This window comes from Cololabis saira, chromosome 10 (genome assembly GCF_033807715.1).
Source record: "Cololabis saira isolate AMF1-May2022 chromosome 10, fColSai1.1, whole genome shotgun sequence".
In the NCBI taxonomy this organism is placed as follows: domain Eukaryota; kingdom Metazoa; phylum Chordata; class Actinopteri; order Beloniformes; family Belonidae; genus Cololabis; species Cololabis saira.
The window spans coordinates 26,057,358-26,077,201 of record NC_084596.1 but is presented as its reverse complement, the minus strand read 5'-3'; the positions used below and the strand labels follow the sequence as shown (position 1 = coordinate 26,077,201).

The 19,844-nt window shown below is 40.1% G+C and overlaps 2 protein-coding genes across 5 annotated transcripts in view; one reads left to right on the top strand and one right to left on the bottom strand.

Annotated features, from left to right (window-relative positions):
- Positions 1-3,323: 3,323 nt before the first annotated feature.
- thpo (thrombopoietin) lies at positions 3,324-6,202 on the bottom strand. Of its 4 annotated transcripts, none has more exons than XM_061731123.1 (5): positions 5,980-6,202; positions 5,764-5,888; positions 5,506-5,649; positions 5,256-5,417; positions 3,324-4,334 (listed from the first exon to the last, which is right to left on the bottom strand). In XM_061731123.1, the coding sequence occupies exons 1-5, from the start codon at positions 5,990-5,992 to the stop codon at positions 4,197-4,199; spliced, it is 582 nt and encodes a 193-aa protein (XP_061587107.1). In that variant the 5' UTR covers positions 5,993-6,202; the 3' UTR covers positions 3,324-4,196. The 4 variants fall into 4 exon arrangements, with proteins under 4 accessions (XP_061587107.1, XP_061587108.1, XP_061587106.1 ...); XM_061731124.1 differs by having other exon boundaries at positions 5,764-5,864; XM_061731122.1 differs by having other exon boundaries at positions 5,764-6,202.
- Positions 6,203-13,584: 7,382 nt separating this feature from the next.
- clcn2a (chloride channel, voltage-sensitive 2a) overlaps positions 13,585-19,844 on the top strand; it is a 59,798-nt gene continuing 53,538 nt past the window's right edge. The window contains exon 1 of the mRNA XM_061732298.1: positions 13,585-13,681. Coding sequence (XP_061588282.1) covers positions 13,631-13,681 — 51 coding nt within the window. The 5' untranslated portion in view covers positions 13,585-13,630. The remainder of the gene's footprint in view (positions 13,682-19,844) is intronic.

The window sequence follows — 19,844 nt, the reverse complement described above, 5'->3', positions numbered from 1 at the left end:
TTGAAGATTTTTACTGAAAAGACACTCCAGAAGGCAAGATTTTGAACTGGGTCACTAACCTTACCGACCATATTTTGAAAGTGAAAGGCATACGGGAACAGCTGAATAAGAGCGCCATGGAAGTGGCCTTGCTTGAAAGAAAAACTCATGTGCATTTTGTTTAATATAATGCACAGGAAATTTTGACCTAATGCAGGAATATTTTGTAACATTTTGTGTGTTAAAGCAACTAGGAATTAAGTACAGAAACCCAGGGGTTTCTGTTTGCAAGATGTTGTACTTGCTAAAGCCAGGATGCCACCTGTAGAGAAGAACATTAAGAGCAAAGTCTGATATTGCTCATGATCGCAAGTCATAAACAACTGAGTCATCTTGCACTTGTTAAGCCAAACACATAATGAAAGCTCCTTTTTTCTCCCATTTTTCAGAAAGTCAACTCCACAAGCCATCTGTTGCAAACGATGCCTTTCAGTTAACATGTTTACATAGAAAAACCCAGTTTCTCCCACTGCAGACAGAGTTGTATCTTAACACATGTAGAATGTAGCACCAGCTTTGTAGAAGAAAAGCTGAGTAAGACATCATTTCATGTTTGAAGGAACAGCTTAATGAACAGCCTAATGATAGCCTAATCATTCAAAATAAACACCATATTAAGTAAATCCCCACTCTACCAACTAACATTTTGTTGTTCTACACATCTCTAAAGGTTATGGACGACAATCAAAACTGAAGAAAAGACAGCAGAAAATGTTCTCATCAAACAGGGAGACAGGATCCTGGAGGCTCTGATAAGGTTACTCATTGCAGCAGATATGGCCACCATGGGAGGCCATACATCGATGTTTCCCAGGAAACTGTAGTATCTTTGGAGAAGGCAAGTAGGTGAGACTGATAACAGATGGAAAATTAAGAGTCAAAAATATTATGGAATATATATATATGGAAAAATATAATGAATAAATCAACTAACTGCCTCTCTTCAGCATATTTACCGATAAAAGTACCACTACGTTTGCAGGAGAAAACAAAACTAACAACAAAAAAAGACTCTGTATACTCTTTCCTACAAAAAAAGAAGAAGCATTTACTAGCTTAACAATGATAATATGTGTGTATATGTATTATTGTGTGCATCTGTGATGTGTCCAACAGGTCACAGGAAGACGCAGCCAGCACACAAAGCAAACTGTATGTGATGAAAGTTGTAACAGCAGCTGCCGGACTGTCTCTTGGGACCGTCATAACCATATCAAGTTATTTGCCTCAGTCGTTTACAAATTGGTATAATAAAGGTTACCATAGAGTTAACATTGTGTCTACCCTTGAGTTGTTTTTATGTGCATATTTCACAAAACCTGTCAGGTTTAGCTTGTTGAGACGCCTGTTTTTAATCCCTTGAATGTTAACTAACATCCAGTCACCTACAAGCGAGACCACGCTGAACATGGACAATGAAGTTGATACCACCACTACAAACATCACTCCAAGCTTGTGGGCCAGGGCCGGCCTTCCTGCTCAGCTGGAACCTAGTGCTGCCTTTGGTCAGCCCCTAATGTAATAGTGGAGTTTTTGCATGTTTTAAATCATTTCTGAAGATCCCCACAAGCACTGATGATCTGGTATGTTACTTAGGTGAGGCATGCCAATAAAGCTGTCTCCTGCTGACCTCTGCAGCAGGAGACAGTGTGGTCCACCGGCAGTTAAGTCTATGTTTAGAAAAAAAAAAAGATCCGTGTCTCATCCAATCAGGATTCAGAAGCAGTTTTACCTAGAGATATGATAAGGTAATTAAAGGTGTTATGACAAGGTTATGACACTTCTGATCACTCGGTGGGATAATTTGTCTGTTTTAACTATAAACTAAAGCCGAGCACCAACAATCTAACTTCCAGATTGAAACCAATGTGGATATAAGAAAGTTGCAGTTCATGGACCACCGGGTCAGTAAGTCGTTTTCCATTGATTCCCAAGTTAATATTATTTTTTTATTTTTTAAGTTGTATATTTTAACTGGATTTCCAAGTTAAAATATACAGTTTTACAGCAAAAATACATCAGAGCCTGGTTCACAAAATGGTTTTGGTCTTTGCAGTATATTTCAAATTCATGACAATTATATAGGGAGTGGACTTTTTTTGTACCATATCAGATTAAAATATATAAAGCAATAAATGTATGTAAAATTAATTAGGGGGGGGTGTGCTTTGTCTCACTATCATTACCTCCTCACCAGTCATCACTTGCTACTCACTGTATTATTGCATTACAGCTTAGAGCTTGGCACTGTTTTGACTCATGAGCTCGGAGCAGTTCTGCAGCTCCTCAGCTCGGCTCAGCTGAAAGAGCAAGGAGCCATAGTGGATCATTTCAGGGTCCTTTATTGTAGAAGCCAGTATATCGGGCAACAGTGCCAGTAGGAGCTGCCTGAAATATCACGAGCAGCAGGTCAAGCAACGGGGGTTCCGGCAGAACTCTGCTACGCTTCGTTTCAGCTTCGGCAGACCTTGTGTCAGATGCTACTTTGGTAGAGAAGCTTGAAATTAGGATGTTTGGACCAGTTTGATAAGAAGGAATGCAACGTATGAGTGGTAGCCTAGTGGTTGCAAAGAGTTGTCTGGGCCTGGGGGACACAGGTTCAAGTCCCTTGGTTTTACTACTTCTAGTTTAAGTAGTGATGGGTTAAAAACAGGTCTAATGTTGATGTGTTTCGTGAGATGTATGCTCACAAACAAAGATTAAAAGTAACAACATTGACCAGCATAATCTAAGTCAGTCAAACGAAAATGGCTATTGATTGATTTCACCCACAAAGGGACATAGATGCTCGACAAAAGCAAAGTGCTCAGGTGTGTTGATTTTAACTTCAACAGGCTAACTTGTTTATCATTATGTGTAGTATGTTAGCAAATAAATATCTAAAATATAACAAAATAACTGTAAGGTGCATCTTGCCTTACCTAACCAACCACCTAAAAAAATTTGTAGCAAAGAGATGAGTGTAAGAAAAATAAAAATCAAACAGTTTATTCCATATATTACTATGTTACAAATGTTCTGTATAGCTTAATATAAGAGAAATACATTTTAGGTGCAAAATCCAGCAATTCACAAAGCAATCCTGTACTTGACTTACAATACATCCAAGAATGCACACACACACACACACACACACACACACACACACATATATATATATATATATATATATATATATATATATATATATATATATATATATATATATATATATATATATATATATATATATATATATATATAATATTTAAAATAAAGATGTAAAAATAAATAAGAACATATCACACATTTACCGTTTAAATTTCTAATGAAAAAAATTGCAAAGGAGGAGGCATATAAACTTAATTTAGTCTATTTTGTAAATACATATTGCTTAAATTTAACTCATGTTCAAGGATGTACAAGCAGCGTTAACACAATGATATTACAGATATTCATGTTTCTCATTTTACAGATCTTTCTTTATAAGAGAAAAACAAGTCTGGCATGAAAACTTGAATCTATAAAACCAAGATATCTTAATTCTAGCTACATGGTTGAGTTAAACTCTAACTTAACTGTGTAGAGGATGAATTAGGATGTTGTCAGTATCATATGGGGAGACTTGTGTAAAATACGTGCAAGATACATTAAAAAGCGACGGACATAAATTAAAGGGAAGACCTGGCTCCTTGCACATGATCATGAATGCACTAATGGCTCTGTTATGGTCTTTGGAAGGACATTTTACTTGCTTGGTTTTGGTCCAGATTTGGATTGAAGGGGAATCAGTACCAAGTTGTTCGTAGGGATCCCCTTTAACCTGTGATGAAACATTTTTCACTCTTTGGAAAACACCATCCAGGTCTTATCCCACTAAACACCCGCCCCAGACAATGCTCCTATACAACCAGTCAGTTTAACTGTAATCTTCATTATTGCAAAAATATATTTCTTTTTTTGCATTTCCCCCTCTTTTTTCACTGCCTTGGTTTGGCTGTATATATCCAGTTTTGTTTGGGCCGACTTATCCCACTGTACAGAAGCAGTTTCCACAGATGAGGATCACAAAAGGTTAGGAAGTACTCCAGATTCTTGCTACTGTTCTGTCTTCACAAACATCTCCTTTCCTTGCTTTGCGGCTCCAATAGCAATGAAGAATTGCTCCTGTGTCCCTGTTAAGTGCATCTGTATTCCAAGTTAACAATGAAGCGCTCCAGTTTGCCTGAGATCAGCTGGTTGTAGCTCTGCAATACTGTGCTCAGGTTCAGAGAGCTTTGAGGAACACAGGACAGTGACGGAGGAAGCACTGGCCCCTGCTGGTCCAAACAGAAAACACATCAAGGATGACACTGAGGATGATAGAATAAAAACCAAGAAAATGTGGCTGTGAATTACATCAAAAATGAGGGGTGAACAGCTTGGACAGCCATAATCTTGAAATTTTAATTGGTATTTAACTATAAAAAAGTAAGTGATTATAACTATTTTGATAATGTGGTGATAATATCATGTTTTTTTTTTTTACATTTATCACATTAAATACGTGAACAGCAAAAATTTGAACTATTTTGCAACAATATAGCAGAATGATTAAATAATACCAGTCAGGTGATTATGTAATAACTGTGGCAGAACTGTGTTTAATACTTAAACCAGCACTGTTAACACGCACAGGACATCCATCATGCACATGTGCCTTTTGAGTAGGACTGTCTCACTAGGAAAGTATGCACTACGTGCTATCTTCTTCTTGTCCTGAGGAAGGAAGACTTGGGGCCACACAACATTACGTCACCATTCCCAGTGCAGAGGTATTCCAGAAAGGCACTGATTTATGGGAAAACAGGATTTTTTTTTTTTTACACCAGATTAGGCTGATATCCCCAAATTCAAAGGAAACCAGTCCACCAACACTTGTTTGCTCCACTATGTATGACTTTATATCAGCACATGTGTTATCATAAGTTTAATAAGTTAATGTGAGAGTAACAAAGGCATATACGTCTGCCACTAAAGAGATTCACAATTACTTCAAATGCATTCAACTTTCTATTCCAATATAAATTCATAAACATCTAATTGGCATAAAATAGCAATGAAATGATATCTTAATGTGCTCAAAACGTCCCAAAACATTTTAATGTTGGCATACATTTATTTTTTACCAGCAAAACAGTGCTCAGTTAGTGCTTGTGCTAGTTTGCATGCACGTTGTCACTCTGACTGATTCTTACACTCAGCTGAAGGTTGGTGAGTATGAGCAGGTAGTTATTGATGTTGTTCTCCAGGCTTTGCAATAGCATTTCACAGTCTCCTTCTGTTAAGATCCTTACAGTCTTAACACCCGCAATAAGAAGATTCAGTGATGCAACAATGTCCCCTCTTTTCTCCTGCTCCTGCAGTAACACACACAGAGAAAAGGATGCTTCACTCATCTTAAACACTAAAATGGAAAATTAAGGACTCATACGGGTGCTGACATACTGATTTGTTTTCCCAAGTTGCTAAGTGCAGCTCGGTGCAGGGCAGCTGAGCTGGTGTGGAGAGCGTCATCAAACCAATACAGTCATTCTGAAATACAAGAGGTTGGTGCCAGAAGCCATGCAGACAGACCGACAGACAGACAGACTGATGAGTTACGACAGGTGACAGAGAGAGGGAAATAAGCTCAAAGCAGTTGTCAAACATTTTTTTCTTTTTTGAAATGTAATCTCAAAGTTAAAAAGTAAGACATGTCCTCACCAGTGCAGTTTCCATCTCTGGCACAATATTCAACCCCTTCCTGGCTGCTCTGTTGCACACAAATCGTATGGGTTTGGTCTCAGTGTCCCACACCCTAAAGGCTATCACACAGAGCAGCAGGAGTCCTGGATAAACCCATAAAACCATACTGAAGCTGTGGATCTACAAAGAAGCGTATAACAAGTCCAGTCAAATGTGTTCAGACTCCGTACTCACTCCTCAAAGCCATACCCCAGCTCCTGCGGAGTCCACATGAGTTTCATTGAGAAATATCTGAGGTGAAAAACGCCCCGAATCTCTCTCAAAGTGCCTCATGAAAAAAGGAGCGTGTGTCCTTTTTTCCCCTCCTCACCAGTTGATTTCCCAACTTCTCATTCAATAGTGGGAAGTGCAAGTGTTATCTAGTCCGAGAGCAAGATGCTCTCCAACCTCTCTGCTGTTTGACTTGACAGAATATCATAGACTGAAATGTAAGGTTAACTGTGAGCACATTTGTAGTGTTCACAGTTACTGACTGGAGGTTAATGATTCATTATTGTGAAAGAATCCATTTACACAGCTGCCTATCCTGTCACTACAGCTGGGGAATGTTTACTTTTTTTTTTTTTGCCCTGGCCAATAGAAGCAGCAGCTTGAACTCGAATACTACACACAATTGTGAGAGGGAGCTACACAGCCCGGTGTGTGGGTGTGTGTAAGCCCTGTGGGTGTGCAACCTGTGTGATGACTTATCACTCTGATATAATGCCTTTATCCTACATGAGCTAATCTTTAATTACTATACTGTTTTTAATACTCAAGAAGTAAATCCAACAGAAATGGTATTGTTGTTAACTTCTGTAGTGACAAATAAGCTTTTTTTGTGCGTGTGTTTTCAGACAGGACAAGGTGACATCACTGCCAACGTGATTATGCATCCTTTAATAGCCTCACTTGCTCCTACATCAGCCAGAAGGAGCGGTGAACAAGCAATCCGCACTCGGAAACATGCACTTATCCATCTGCTTTTCATGTCTGGAGGTCGCAGCTGGAGGACGCATTGACTCCAACTTAATTGCCACATAGAGGTTTAAGCGCTGTCAAAGACACGCATAATAAGAGAGAACGAGATGCTTTCCGTCCTCGTTTTCAGACACACGGACTCATATCATTCACCTCCTTTTCTGGACAGTGAGTGAGCCCAATCCTTCTTCATTTTGCACCCAATCTGTTTTGTGTGTCATTAAGACGCATGTCACCTAATATTAGACCTTCAACTATTGGTGCGCTGGAGCGCATGTCACACACAAAGGGACACAGAGGGAAAAAGGGGGGGATGCAGAGGAAAAAAGACAAGAGCATGAACACTAAGCATATGCTGTGTTTTCCCTCCTCAAAAGCTGTTCATGTTTCTGCAGACAACCCCGACCGCCGCTAATTAAGACGAATGCGCGCCGCGCCTCCGCAGATAATGACCGGAGCGCCGGGATCTGTGCGCAGGAGGAGAATACTGCGGGCCGCCGCGCTCACACTACCCGCATTGCATCACGGACACGACACCCGGTACCCCGCTGCCTCCCTCCCACCTCCTCGGGAGCCGAGGATGAGACTGTATCATCTCATCATAGAGTTTGTTTGACTCATGCAGTCGTCTCTCATGGTGTCCAAAGCCAACCCAGAGCCGCTATGCGCCGCTATGCGCTGCTCCGGAGGCGCAAAGCCGCTCATTACGCGACTCACTGACAACTTTGGCGCGGTGCTGTAGTCCATGGATGGCGCATCAGCAGCAACAGGCCGGTCTCGGAGATGCACTGAGATTTTCCCCCCGTAGGAGTACTTTGTGATCACCGGGGGTCATCGGCTGCCAGAGCGCATTAAGTGAGCGCTGCAACCTGTGGCTGTGCGCCTCTTTATTTCAGTCAACATTCCGCTGAGGCGCAATGGAAGGACACAGCTGACGGTTTTGAATCTCTAACCCGCGGAGGAGATAAGAAAAAGGAACAGAAAAGGAGCCCCGGAGAAAACAGTGAGTACACTGACAGGATCTATTTTCTTCCCTATTTTATAAATGTAAAATCCATGTATCTCCTGAACTTTGTCCGTGTCCGGCTCAAGGACAAATGACTGGGATGAAGGGCTACGTGGAATGTGGTGTATTTGCTGCTTGTTCAGGTGCGTCTTTGTGGTTATTCTTTGCAGCTAATGCATTGTGTGTCAGGTGCAGCCATACAGAAATGATCTGCAATTGAGAAACTTGTCACACAAAACAAAAGGAGGCACAGGTGGTTGCACGTCTTAATGATGCACTGGAAGGATTCAAACACTGAAAGTACACAAACCCTAACATTGGCCAGTAACACAACTGGGGCAGTGTGTTACTGGTTGGTTAGAGTTAGGGTTAGGCAGGAATCAAATAGTTTCTTTTTCTTCTTTCTTCTTCTTAGTCTATAAACAAGAATTAAAAAAAAAAGTTTTTGAAACAGTCCTTTAAAGTCTGCTCTTAATTCTTCACTATCTTGTGATGGTTCTCACCATTTCATATCAAAGTGAAAAGCTTTGTCATGCTTTTCATGCAAGCTTTCTCAAACATGAAATACAGCTTTCTCTCTTTTTTCCCTGCCGACATTTCTAAAGAATCTTGTGGAGAGGGAAAGATTTGGGTCAGTACTACTTTGTGTTTCCCTGTTTTCACAGGCCCGCTATACCTCTTACCTGCAACCGTCAGTCTCTGATATAGCTAATTAAGATGGTGACACTTGTTATCCCTGGTTACAAAAAAAAAAAGAAGACAGAAATGAGGGGGCATTGTTGCCCAAAATATGTTCATAAAGAACATGCATTGTTTGATTTCTGTGTGAAAATGTCTGTATTAGGTTGAAATCACTTAACAGTCTCTGAAGTCTTCTTTCTGGTGCCTTTGGCCTGCCTGACTCGCTAACAGCCAATAAACTGCAACCTTATGGGAGACTGTTTAACCTCTTAATCCGTCAGAAGCCTTGAGTCTTTTAGCCTTTAGCGAGTCTGACATTATAAAGACTGATTCCAATGATTTAAATATGCATTTACTGGTGCGGATGTGTAATGTTATCAATATAAAAGCAATATGTTAAGTGCGGCTATAAGCATTAAGCCAAGAAAGCTCAAAAAATGTAAAAGAGACATATTATGCAGATTGGACCACCATCCATATCCACTTTGTTACAGAGAATTAGTCTGGTTCTTCGGGATTCAATTTTGGTTTCCAGATGTCGCTACTAACCAAAGCAGGAGAAATGCTTCTGGATAAACTCAGATTAGCATGCAACCCAGGGTGTATCGAATTCCTGTCCTTGAGAGCTGCTGTCCTGCATGTTTTATGCTTCCCTGCTTCAACATCTGATGCAAATGACTGTGTCATCAACAGACTTGTGCAGACCTTGATGACATGCTCAGAAAGATCAATTTATTTGAATTAGATGCGCTGATAGGTAAACATCTACAACATGCAGGGCAGCAGCTCTCGGGAACTTGAATTTGACACATATTAGAGAAGCAAAGCTTGCAACCTATAGGCAGAGAAAAGAACAGACATCAAAAATAGTCTGCAGCGGAGTAGGAACACCAGGAAGATTCCAAGGCGCTATTAGTCATTTTCCAGACATCTTGGTTGTTTTGAATTGTAGCTCTTGGATACTTCTCCATCAGTCACAAAGTCCATCTCAACACTGCTGTGATGGGTTTGGTACATTCTGTACCCCCTGGAAATGCCCAGCAGTACCAATTTTCTGGCCAGGCAACATAATACTAACTTAAAAAAAAAGAAGCAAAAGTCAAAAGTAACATTTTCAACATGTTTTTACAGCTCTGTTCTCTGCAGCCAGTTCTATACTGTGTGGTCAGGTACTGGTTTGGTACTTTGGTAGCCACTCAAGACAAGCACAGGGACATTTTAGTTTCCCCATAAAGATTTACTGGCAAACATTAATGATTTTTGCAAATTCATGGAATCATTTTGTGTTTCAGGTGTGAGGATACCAGATTTGGTGCACATATTTAGTGCACATATTTCAGAGCACTATATCACAGAGCACTATATCACGCTGGTATGTGGCACTTCTGAAAAGCTTTAAGTGATATAGTGTCCCACTGTATGATAATACATGTGTCAGCTGAGAAAATGATGTGATCTGAGAGTGCAGCAGGCCTTAACATGTGAGCTTTTAGTGGCGTGAGCCCTACTGAGAAGTATTTCTGGGAGCAAGCATGAGCATAAATTCTGCAAATCTCCGAATTTAACTGCACCATACTGCCAGCTAATGCTCCGTAATTTGGTGTTCTTGAAATGGCAGTAGACAGCGCTTTCTAACACATTGTTCTGTAATTGTTTCTCTGGCTTAAAACCTGTCTGTGATGGCTATTCAGCCTAAAATCCAAATCATTTATGCATTCATAAAATCATACTGTGACTCTCATGCACTTTAGATGATAATGGTGGTAAAATAGGCCCCGCTCATCAGGCTGTAACTGTACTCTGTGATATGCTGGTGATTATGTTACGTTGTTACTTTCTGCACACATTATCATCAACTGTTGGTGTTGTCTTCACTCCCAAAAGAATGAAAAAAGCCTGAAAGTGAGAATAAAACGTGGGGCCTTTTTGGTTTTTATTAATCCATCACCTAATCTTCGCTTATCTTTCCCTCTAAGATTCTGGGTGTGCACTGCCGTCATTCTTCGGAGAGTCAGAGAGTTACTGTTATTCTGGCTCAGATTGCATCAATGTGGGAATATCTCAATTTTCAAAGGAACATTCGACTGATTTCACATTTAAAGACAGTGATGCAAAATCTGTGAATACAGCTGCATGATTTCTGTGACACTCAGCTTTCTCAAAGTCTGAAAGAACTTATCTTAATTTGGATTTTGAGCATCGATGAACTGTAAAATAATGAACCCCTAGACACAGATGTGTCAAAAGACCTTCACAAATTTTACTGTCCACAAAGGCGTTCACATTGAAATCGGAGGGATGAACGAGACAACGTTTTGTGAAACCAGTTGATTATTTTGTGTGCATTTTACATCTTTCAGCTTCCGATGTTGCTCTTTTTTTCCTTAATTTCCACCATCGCTTGTTCACTTGTATGTGCATTCATTCGTTAAAAAAATAAATAAATAAAAATGAATCTAAAAAGTTCATCACAAGGGCTCACAGAGATGAGACCCCAGTCAACAATGCTCACATTTGCAAAAACAATTTAGAGTACATTCTCTGTCTTTTTGGGTCATCCATACATCCATCCATTTTCTATACTCGTTTTATCCTTTGCAGGGTCACGGGGGTCTGCTGGAGCCTATCCCAGCTCATTACAGGCGAGAGGCAGGGGATACACCCTGGACAGGTCGCCACATATACAGACAGACAACCACACATTTACACTCACGGGCAATTGAGAATCATCGATTCATGGTTTAATGGTTTTGGACTGTGGGAGGAAGCCGGAGTACCCGGAAGGAACCCATGCAAGCACGGGGAGAACATGCAAACTCCACACAGAAAGACTCCCACTGGGCCAGGGAGTCAAACCAGGAACCTTTTTGCTCTGAGTCAACAGTGCTAACCACTAAGCCATCGTGCTGCCTTTTTGGGGTCATTTAAGACCCTATTTTAGCTGTTTTGCAGGGCACTTTGTTTAACATATAATATATATGTGTTAGTATGTCAAAACACTCCGAAATTGGTCCTCTGCTTCTATCACTAGTCCATGATGAGTTGCACGAGGAGCAGTGGGCTGCCATATTTCTGGTGTCTGGGGAGCAGTTAATATAGCAGTTAACATATATTTATACACACAAACACACACACACACACACATATATATATATACACACACACATATATATATATATATATATATATATATATATATATATATATATATATATATATATATATATATATATATATATATATATATATATATGTATACATTTTGACTTTTTTCGTGAAATTGTACTTCAACATTACGGTAATCTCGACATTTCAACTTTTTTCTCGAAATTTTGACTTTTTTCTCGAAATTGTACTTCAACATTAATCTCGACATTTCAACGTTTTTCTCGACATTTTGACTTTTTTCGTGAAATTGTACTTCAACATTATTCTCAACATTTCGACTTTTTTTCTCAACATTTCGACTTTTTTCTCGACATTTTGACTTTTTTCGTGAAATTGTACTTCATGTCAGGGTTTGACACTTCCCCCCAGTTTGTGACTTTCAGTTTCTGTCTTGCCCCGACTGTGTCCCATTTGCCCTGATTGTGTCTGCACCTGTGTCTCGTCATGTCTCATTATCCCTTCAGTATATCTTGTCTTGTCATTCCTTGGTTCCCTGTCGGTCGGTACTGTTCTTCCCTCCATGTGCTCCTGGTCTTTGATCCCTGTTAGTTTTTGACCCTGCTCTGCAGCGCCTTGTTTTTACCTTTTTGGATTAAAACCCTTGTTTTTTGAGAACTCCTGCCTCTGGCCTCCCTCTCTCTCCTGCATTTGGGCCCCCTAGCAAACCAAACCTCAACACTTCAACATTAATCTCGATATTCCGACTTTTTTCTCAACATTTCGACTTTTTTCTCGACATTTCGACTTTTTTCTCAAAGTGCATAACGAAAAAAAAATCTTCCTCCTCTAAAATATTATTTTTATTTTTCTCCTTCCTGGCCCTGATACTCACCGTCCACACCGGCCCTGCACCTGTTCACCCCCTCACATGAGCATCATCCAGTCCAGTAGAGAGAGGCAGCAGCTCGGAGGGAGGCGGTGTTCAGCATTTAAACAGCAGCAGCGCTGCTGCAAAGCTGCAGCCGGCTATTTTCATCTCAAATGTTGAGAAAAAAGGCAAAATGTCGAGATTAATGTTGAAATACAATTTCGAGAAAAAAGTCACAATTTCGTGAAAAAAGTCGAAATTTTGAGATTAATGTTGAAATACAATTTCAAGAAAGAAGTCAAGATTTCAAGAAAAAAGTCGAAATGTTGAGAAAAAATTTGAAATGTCGTGAATTAAGTCGAAATTTCGCTTTTTTCTCAACATTTCAACTTTTTTCTCGAAATTGTACTTCAACATTAATATCGACATTTCGACTTTTTTCTCGACATTTTGACTTTTTTCGTGAAATTGTACTTCAACATTAATATCGACATTTCGACTTTTTCTCGACATTTTGACTTTTTTTGTGAAATTGTACTTCAACATTATTCTCAACATTTCAACTTTTTTCTCGACATTTTGACTTTTTTCGTGAAATTGTACTTCAACATTAATCTCGACATTTCGACTTTTTTCTCAACATTTCGACTTTTTTCTCAACATTTTGACTTTTTTCGTGAAATTGTACTTCAACATTATTCTCAACATTTCGACTTTTTTCTCAACATTTCGACTTTTTTCTCGACATTTCGACTTTTTTCTCAAAGTGCATAATGAAAAAAAAAATCTTCCTCCTCTAAGATATGATTTTTATTTTCCTCCTGCCTGGCCCTGATACTCTTCCTGCCCTGCACCTGTTCACCCCCTCACATGAGCATCATCCAGTCCAGTGGAGAGAGGCAGCAGCTCGGAGGGAGGCGGTGTTCAGCATTTAAACAGCAGCAGCGCTGCTGCAAAGCTGCAGCCGGCTACTCTCATCCGGCGCACACCTCACACAAACACACACACACATACACGCTCACACCGTGGCAGAGATTCTCTGCATTATGCGGGAGAGCTCATGGTAAGAAACCTGTTACACACTGCCCGTGTGATGGCAGGACGCCGCGCCGGGTCCTCCTCCTCCTCCTCCGCACATTAATTAGCGGACTTACTCCCCCGAGGGACTCTCATTCCGCCGTCTTGATGGGGATATTGCGGCAATGGTGAAGGACAAAGCCGAGGAGCGGACGCTCCGGTATCAGCAAACTTTGGTGAGTGTCGGATGATGTCATAGGTGATGTTTGCAGTCATGCGCTAGCCATGCAGGACTCTCATGGATGCGCTTTTGACTGAGCGATGGAGATGCAGCTGCCGCCTGCTCGCCCGTGTCCTGGAAGGACAAATTGAGCCTGTGTGCTGCTCCCCGGTAAATATTCCTACATAAAGGCTTTACACGAGCTGTGCAGAAGCCCTCCTAGCTCGTCTCCATTCACCTTGATCCACAGGTGTTGCATCACTCAGTGCCTTTACTCATGCACCCACTTAATTAATTCTCATCAGTTTAGATTTCACTAATCCAGTATTTTGTTTATGTTGAAGGATTGCATACTTTCCTATCAGAAATCAGTTTATGGGTCCGTATTAAGATGTTAAAATCCTTGAAATATAAACCAGCTCTCCTGCTGCTATAGTAATATGATTTAATGTATTTCACTCACGTCCTGAATCTCCCTTATTTCAATCACACTCCTGCAGATTTTCTCCCTGCTTTTGTCCATCCAGTTTTGCCTGTCATCATCCTCGCAGGCCTTCCTGTTTGTTGAAGTGGCCCCTTCTATGAACTAAAAGTAGAATGTTTCTGAACATTAATTGCCTCATGCACCAGTTTTTCCCCATCCATGTCATCCCAGGACTGACAGTGATACCCTGGAGCACTTCATCTATATTCAGATAAAGGGACACAGACACAGACTGGCTGTCTGTCAGGCAAATTGTGGGATTTGTGTTTCATCCTGGACTGATTTATGTGTCTGTGTTCTGCAGTTGTCTGTCTTATACTTTTATCTTCATTGCTCGTTTGTGTGTGCAGACGTGCACGACTGTGAGACAGTGGTCTGTTGGTCAGTCTGTTTTTGTTCAGCTCTACTGGGCCAAAAATGTCACAGAGGTGTTTTTCTTTGTTTTTAAAAGTGTGAAGATTGATCATATGCTTTCTGTCTGAGTATAAAAATCAATAAAACTGTAAAATAATGTCAGTCAAGGTCTTAAGATTGGAAGACGGTGTCTTACTGCCACCTTTTCCTCTGACCATATCACTCAGATCAATTGATTTATCATTTACTCCCTGCATCCCAGTCTTTAACCCAAAAATAGAAGTGTGTGTTTGTCTGTGTGTATTTCCACATACATGTGATGGTGCAGTGTGAGTCCTGCTGATGCTTTTCTCTTCACTATTCATCAAATACCTTCTCTGTAGCAGCATCTGGAGCTTTCACTCGGAAAAGCTGAATGACGTTTGGCGATAGATGTAATGGGAAAAAACAAACGTTTTTAAAATCTGATAAGTGGAGGCTTGCAGAGATTCTTCCAGGTTCAGTTACAGTCCAAAACAGGGGAAAAAAATCTTTGTGTTTTATTCTTTTGCGATCAGCAACATTTTGAGGATTTTCAGTCCTGTGTTAGCTTAGTTGGTCTGCAGAGACACAGTGGAGCTGATGCACAACTGAGGAGATGAAGGAAAAAAGGAAAAGAAATAATGATCTGTCTGATAACTCTTCCAGGAGGAGGTGACACAGAAATGTCACCTTTTTCTTTCTTTCTTTTCTTTCCTGCTAATATATTGGAAAGGTAGTGGTTCCCCTTGGTATTTATACATTTCCAGCAAAAATCTTTTTACAGGACTGGCAGTTGCTAGACAATAGTCTTTGCCAAGACGATGGGACAAAAATAAACCCTAAATTTATGGCTCCTAGTGCTGGAGTTTTACATTCAGTAAGCAGTGCTGTGACAGTATTAAGAACTTGACATGACAGAATTACATTTCAAATGTTATATAAGAGTATGACCACATTTTCCTTTAAATCTACCCTGAAGAAAACAGGTAAATTATATCCATCTATACATACATGTGCAAAAGTTAGCATCCTGTCTTTTACTTTTTTATTATTGGAACAATGTCTTATGGATAAGTGAGACTAAAGTGGAGATATTTTGTCTTAATGCCCACTGCAATATTTGGCAAAACCCAAACAGCATTTCATCAGTTAGACTCACTTCAAGCACGGTGGTGGAGGGGTGATGATTTGAGCTTGTTTGGATCTGGACACCTTGCATTCACTGAATTGACCAATTAATGAAGACAAAAATAATCCAAATTTTTGAAAGGCCACAACAAAGTTAAGATCATACTCCAATAGGAATTGTGTAACTCGACCTTAAGATAGTTCTGCATAAGTGAATGCCCATAAGAAACAATATAAAGAAAAAACAACCAAAATTCCTCCACAGTGATGTGAGGGACAGATAATGTAATATGGGAAATAATTACTTCAAGTTATTGCTGTTAAAGGTGGAAATGGGGTGTTAACTTTTGCACAGGGCACTTTATGATGCACTGACCACCAGGATGTCTCAGAAAATGTTTAGGCAGCATTTCACAATCTCCACTTACATCTAAGATTTCCTTTTCCAAAGACAGTACAAAATAGAAAATAGATAAAACAACCATCGATATTGTCATACAAAAAAAAGCAAATTGAAAATGCTCAGATCTGTATCTGAGGCTGCAGTCAGTTGTGTTTGGTTCATGAGTCAGTTACCGTCACATCTGTCAGGTGTCGTGCTCGTTGGGACAGCCGGCAGTGGCTGTCTGCCTCACTGGTGTCTCATGGGATGGATGAGTGGAACAGGTGAATTGAAGTGAATAGTAAGGTGAAACTGTGAAAAGAAAGCGAGTGATGCAGTCGGTGCTGAGGGGACTTATTTGAAGTCTTGCAGCTTTCCATCTGAAGCCTTTTTAGAAGCCTCTCTCAGAAATGTGGGAGGTCTGGATGTGTCATAGGGTTGATCTGAGTACTTGTGTTTTCTCTTCTCAGAGGCGTGGGCAAGTTTGCTTAATAGGTTGTGTGTGTTAGTTTGTGTTTCTGTGTGTGTGGGAGGGTATGTTTTGCACCTACACATCCGTAGCTGCCCACGCGCATAAGTTCATGTACGAGCATGTCAGTGACAGCATGTCTGTTCAGCAGCAGGGGGCCTAAGGGTTTAACTGCAGCAGAGATAACAGCCATGATCCACCTGAGCTGTAAACGCCACTCCCACCCTGTCGACACAAGGTACTGCGGCAGCGCCGAGAAATTTATACACGGTAAACACGTAAACACGTTTGCTGGTCTCTGCCAAGGTATACATACTACTTTTTTAACAATCTGCTGCACTCAGTCAAAGTACATGTCCACCAATGTCCAGTTCTCACTCTTCTGTTTGTCTTTCACAATGCTGCTACTTGATAAATATTTAAAATCACACGACTGCAAGCTGTTTTTTAAAATTAAAATACATATTCATCAGTGCGATAGAACAGAAATACAGCACGTGTGTGTGAAGTACATACTGAACAAAAGCATGTACATCTCACTATCTACAGTGGATATAATAACAGTACTACCACTGCATGTCCTGATACTAACAGACTGTTAATGTGCATCGAGCAGAAATCGGACACAGATCGTCTCCTGAATACCGCTGAGCCAGCATTCTGTCCACAGAAAACTGAACTCACGACTGCCAGACCTGCTGCCACTCTTTTGTATTAAATGGTGTAAAGTGTCACAGACCAGTTGGGTTGGCAAATACAAGGAAATTGTGTGTAGTTTACTTCATTATCTTCGAAAGAATTCTGAGTTTTAAAATAAACTGTAAACTGCTGCAAAAGGTACTGCTAGCAGAGGATTTTTTTGTTCTTCCTGCAGAAAACTCAGAACACACAATAAGGTTTTGAGCATAACATTCATTTATCAAATCGTTTCAGGTTCTTATCTGTGTCTGATTTAGTTGCAGGCACACACACACGTACACACACCCACACAAATGTGCTGTGTTGTCACGGGGATTGAGTTTCTCAAAGTCAGCGCTTTGTGTCTATTCCACCTCATAGAAGTTGGCTTGAGTCCATTTCAGGTTCTGTCACTTCCGGATAGTGCTGTTACCTGCACACTGCTGAACAAGTCGCTGCAGAGCCTTCACTCAAGTAAAACAACCTATTTTATTTGACCCCTGATATAGACACAAGAAGATGTAAGAAAATAACAAACTAAAAATGAAAAGAACAGTAAAAGTAACAATAGCAAATAAAATCAATCAATCCATCCATCAGAGGTGTCAAAAGTATTCACATTCATTACTCAGGTAGAAGTATATAGATACTAGAGTTTAAAAATACTCCTGTAGAAGTTGAAGTATCAACTCAAGTTTTTTAATCAAATAAAAGTATAAAAGTACTGGTTTCAAAACTACTTAAAGTATAAAAGTAATGTAAGGGGGAAAAAAGCCATTAAGGACAAAAGCCATTGAAAATGAATGCATCTTAGTATAATGCAAATATATTAAAGAACCATATATGTGTACTATTGAGCATTAACATGTGTTTCAGAGAGCAGGAGATATGATGACTAGTTGCCTATAAGTATTGTAATGGTGCAAAAAGTGAAACTTCAGAGGCATGTTATAATTTATCCTAACCTTTATTGGAATGTACATCCAAGTTTAGTTGCAGGAATCTGAGGGCAATGGATGTAGGAACAAAACTGGACAAGAACATCTGAAACAACCACAACCTAATTCACTCTATCCGGATGGAGCAATTTAGAGAGGTGGAGAGGTGATGCTGCTTCAAATCTCACTGTACCCAGGTACACTGACAATAAAGTATTCTGATTCTTTAACTGGATAGTTTTTTTTAAAGGACGAAATTAAATAGAGTAACAAGGCTGTTTTTAAAATGTAAGGAGTAAAAAGTACAGATGATTGTGTGAAAATGTAAGGATTAAAAGTAAAAAGTCATCTGAAAAATAATTACTCCAGTGAAGTATAGATAACCAAAATTTCTACTTAAGTAAGGTAACGAAGTATTTGTACTTCAGTACTTGACAACTCTGCCATCCATCCATGGTACTTTAACCACCTCAGCTGCTTCATTTCAATGTAGAGAAGCAGGGTCTCTAGTCCGAGTCCTTCCCCAATGACTGACCTGACCATGTGGTTAAAAAACACTTGCACTCAGAAATTGTTCTATAAAGGTGCACTGGCGATCCCCTTTTTATTCTCTCTCTATGGCTGTGATCCTATTAAGGAACAGTATTGCCTCTCCAGTGTGTCCTTTCACAAAGTATGACAGTGATCTGCAGTCTCAAGATGGTACATTTGCTCAACTTCGCATCAACAGTGAGCAACAAGTCTTTAATGTCTGTGGTCACTGTGTTAGTCAATATACAATGAAAAACATGACTTTGGGGGACTTTGTGGGGATGGAACTTCAGTGGGAGTGAGATACCAGCCTGGCTTCAGCTGGTGGATGAGCTTCCAGATTATTAAACATGTCATCAGGGTTTGCTGGTGCCCCAAACCGAGTTACAAAGTTCGTAATACAGCCTGTCCAACCAGACTCTGCATCCCTGAATACTGTTGGTAAAAACATGGTGGTATTTCTTATTAAATTAATAAGAAATTATTATTAATTAAATTAATATTATTATTAAATTTTTGAATTCCAGGTATTTTGGGACAGACTTTAACACTGCTCCCCACCACGCCATGTCTTACTGTCCCCATGACAGAGCGATTTGATTCCCTGCATGGAGCTGCGGGTCATCCTCTCACCCCACCTACAACCTTCCATGTTGTCAATTCACACAGCACAGACGGGGTGAATAGACGTGCTGCAGGGGGGTCACCAACATGCTGTGTGAATCGGGCTTAAGAGGAGTCTCGTAACCCTGTTGAGGAAAGTAAACAACAAAACAGACAAAATCCCAACTAAAAAAGTGTTAAAAGTGATGAAAGTCTGCTTATAGTCTTATAAGCAGACTTTTAATGTAGAAGCGGGTTTACATGGAGGTGTTTTCAGCTACTTGATGCTGGCTAAGTTATTTTTTAACAATATATATTAAACATATTGCAGTCAGGAGATTATATTTTGGGTTTCTTTGAGTTAGTGGTGGAGTTGGATCCCCAATCCCTCTGAGGGCAACAGAAAGAAAATGATTTATACTTACCCACTCCTATAGGTCAATTTTGACTCACCGATCAACTTACTGTAACATTTGTGTTTTTGGACTGTGGAAGGAAGCTGGAACAATTGAGGAGAACCCATGCAGGTACAAGGAGAACATGCAAACAGACCCCAGCTGACACCTGCACTGAGATCCCAACCACCACACC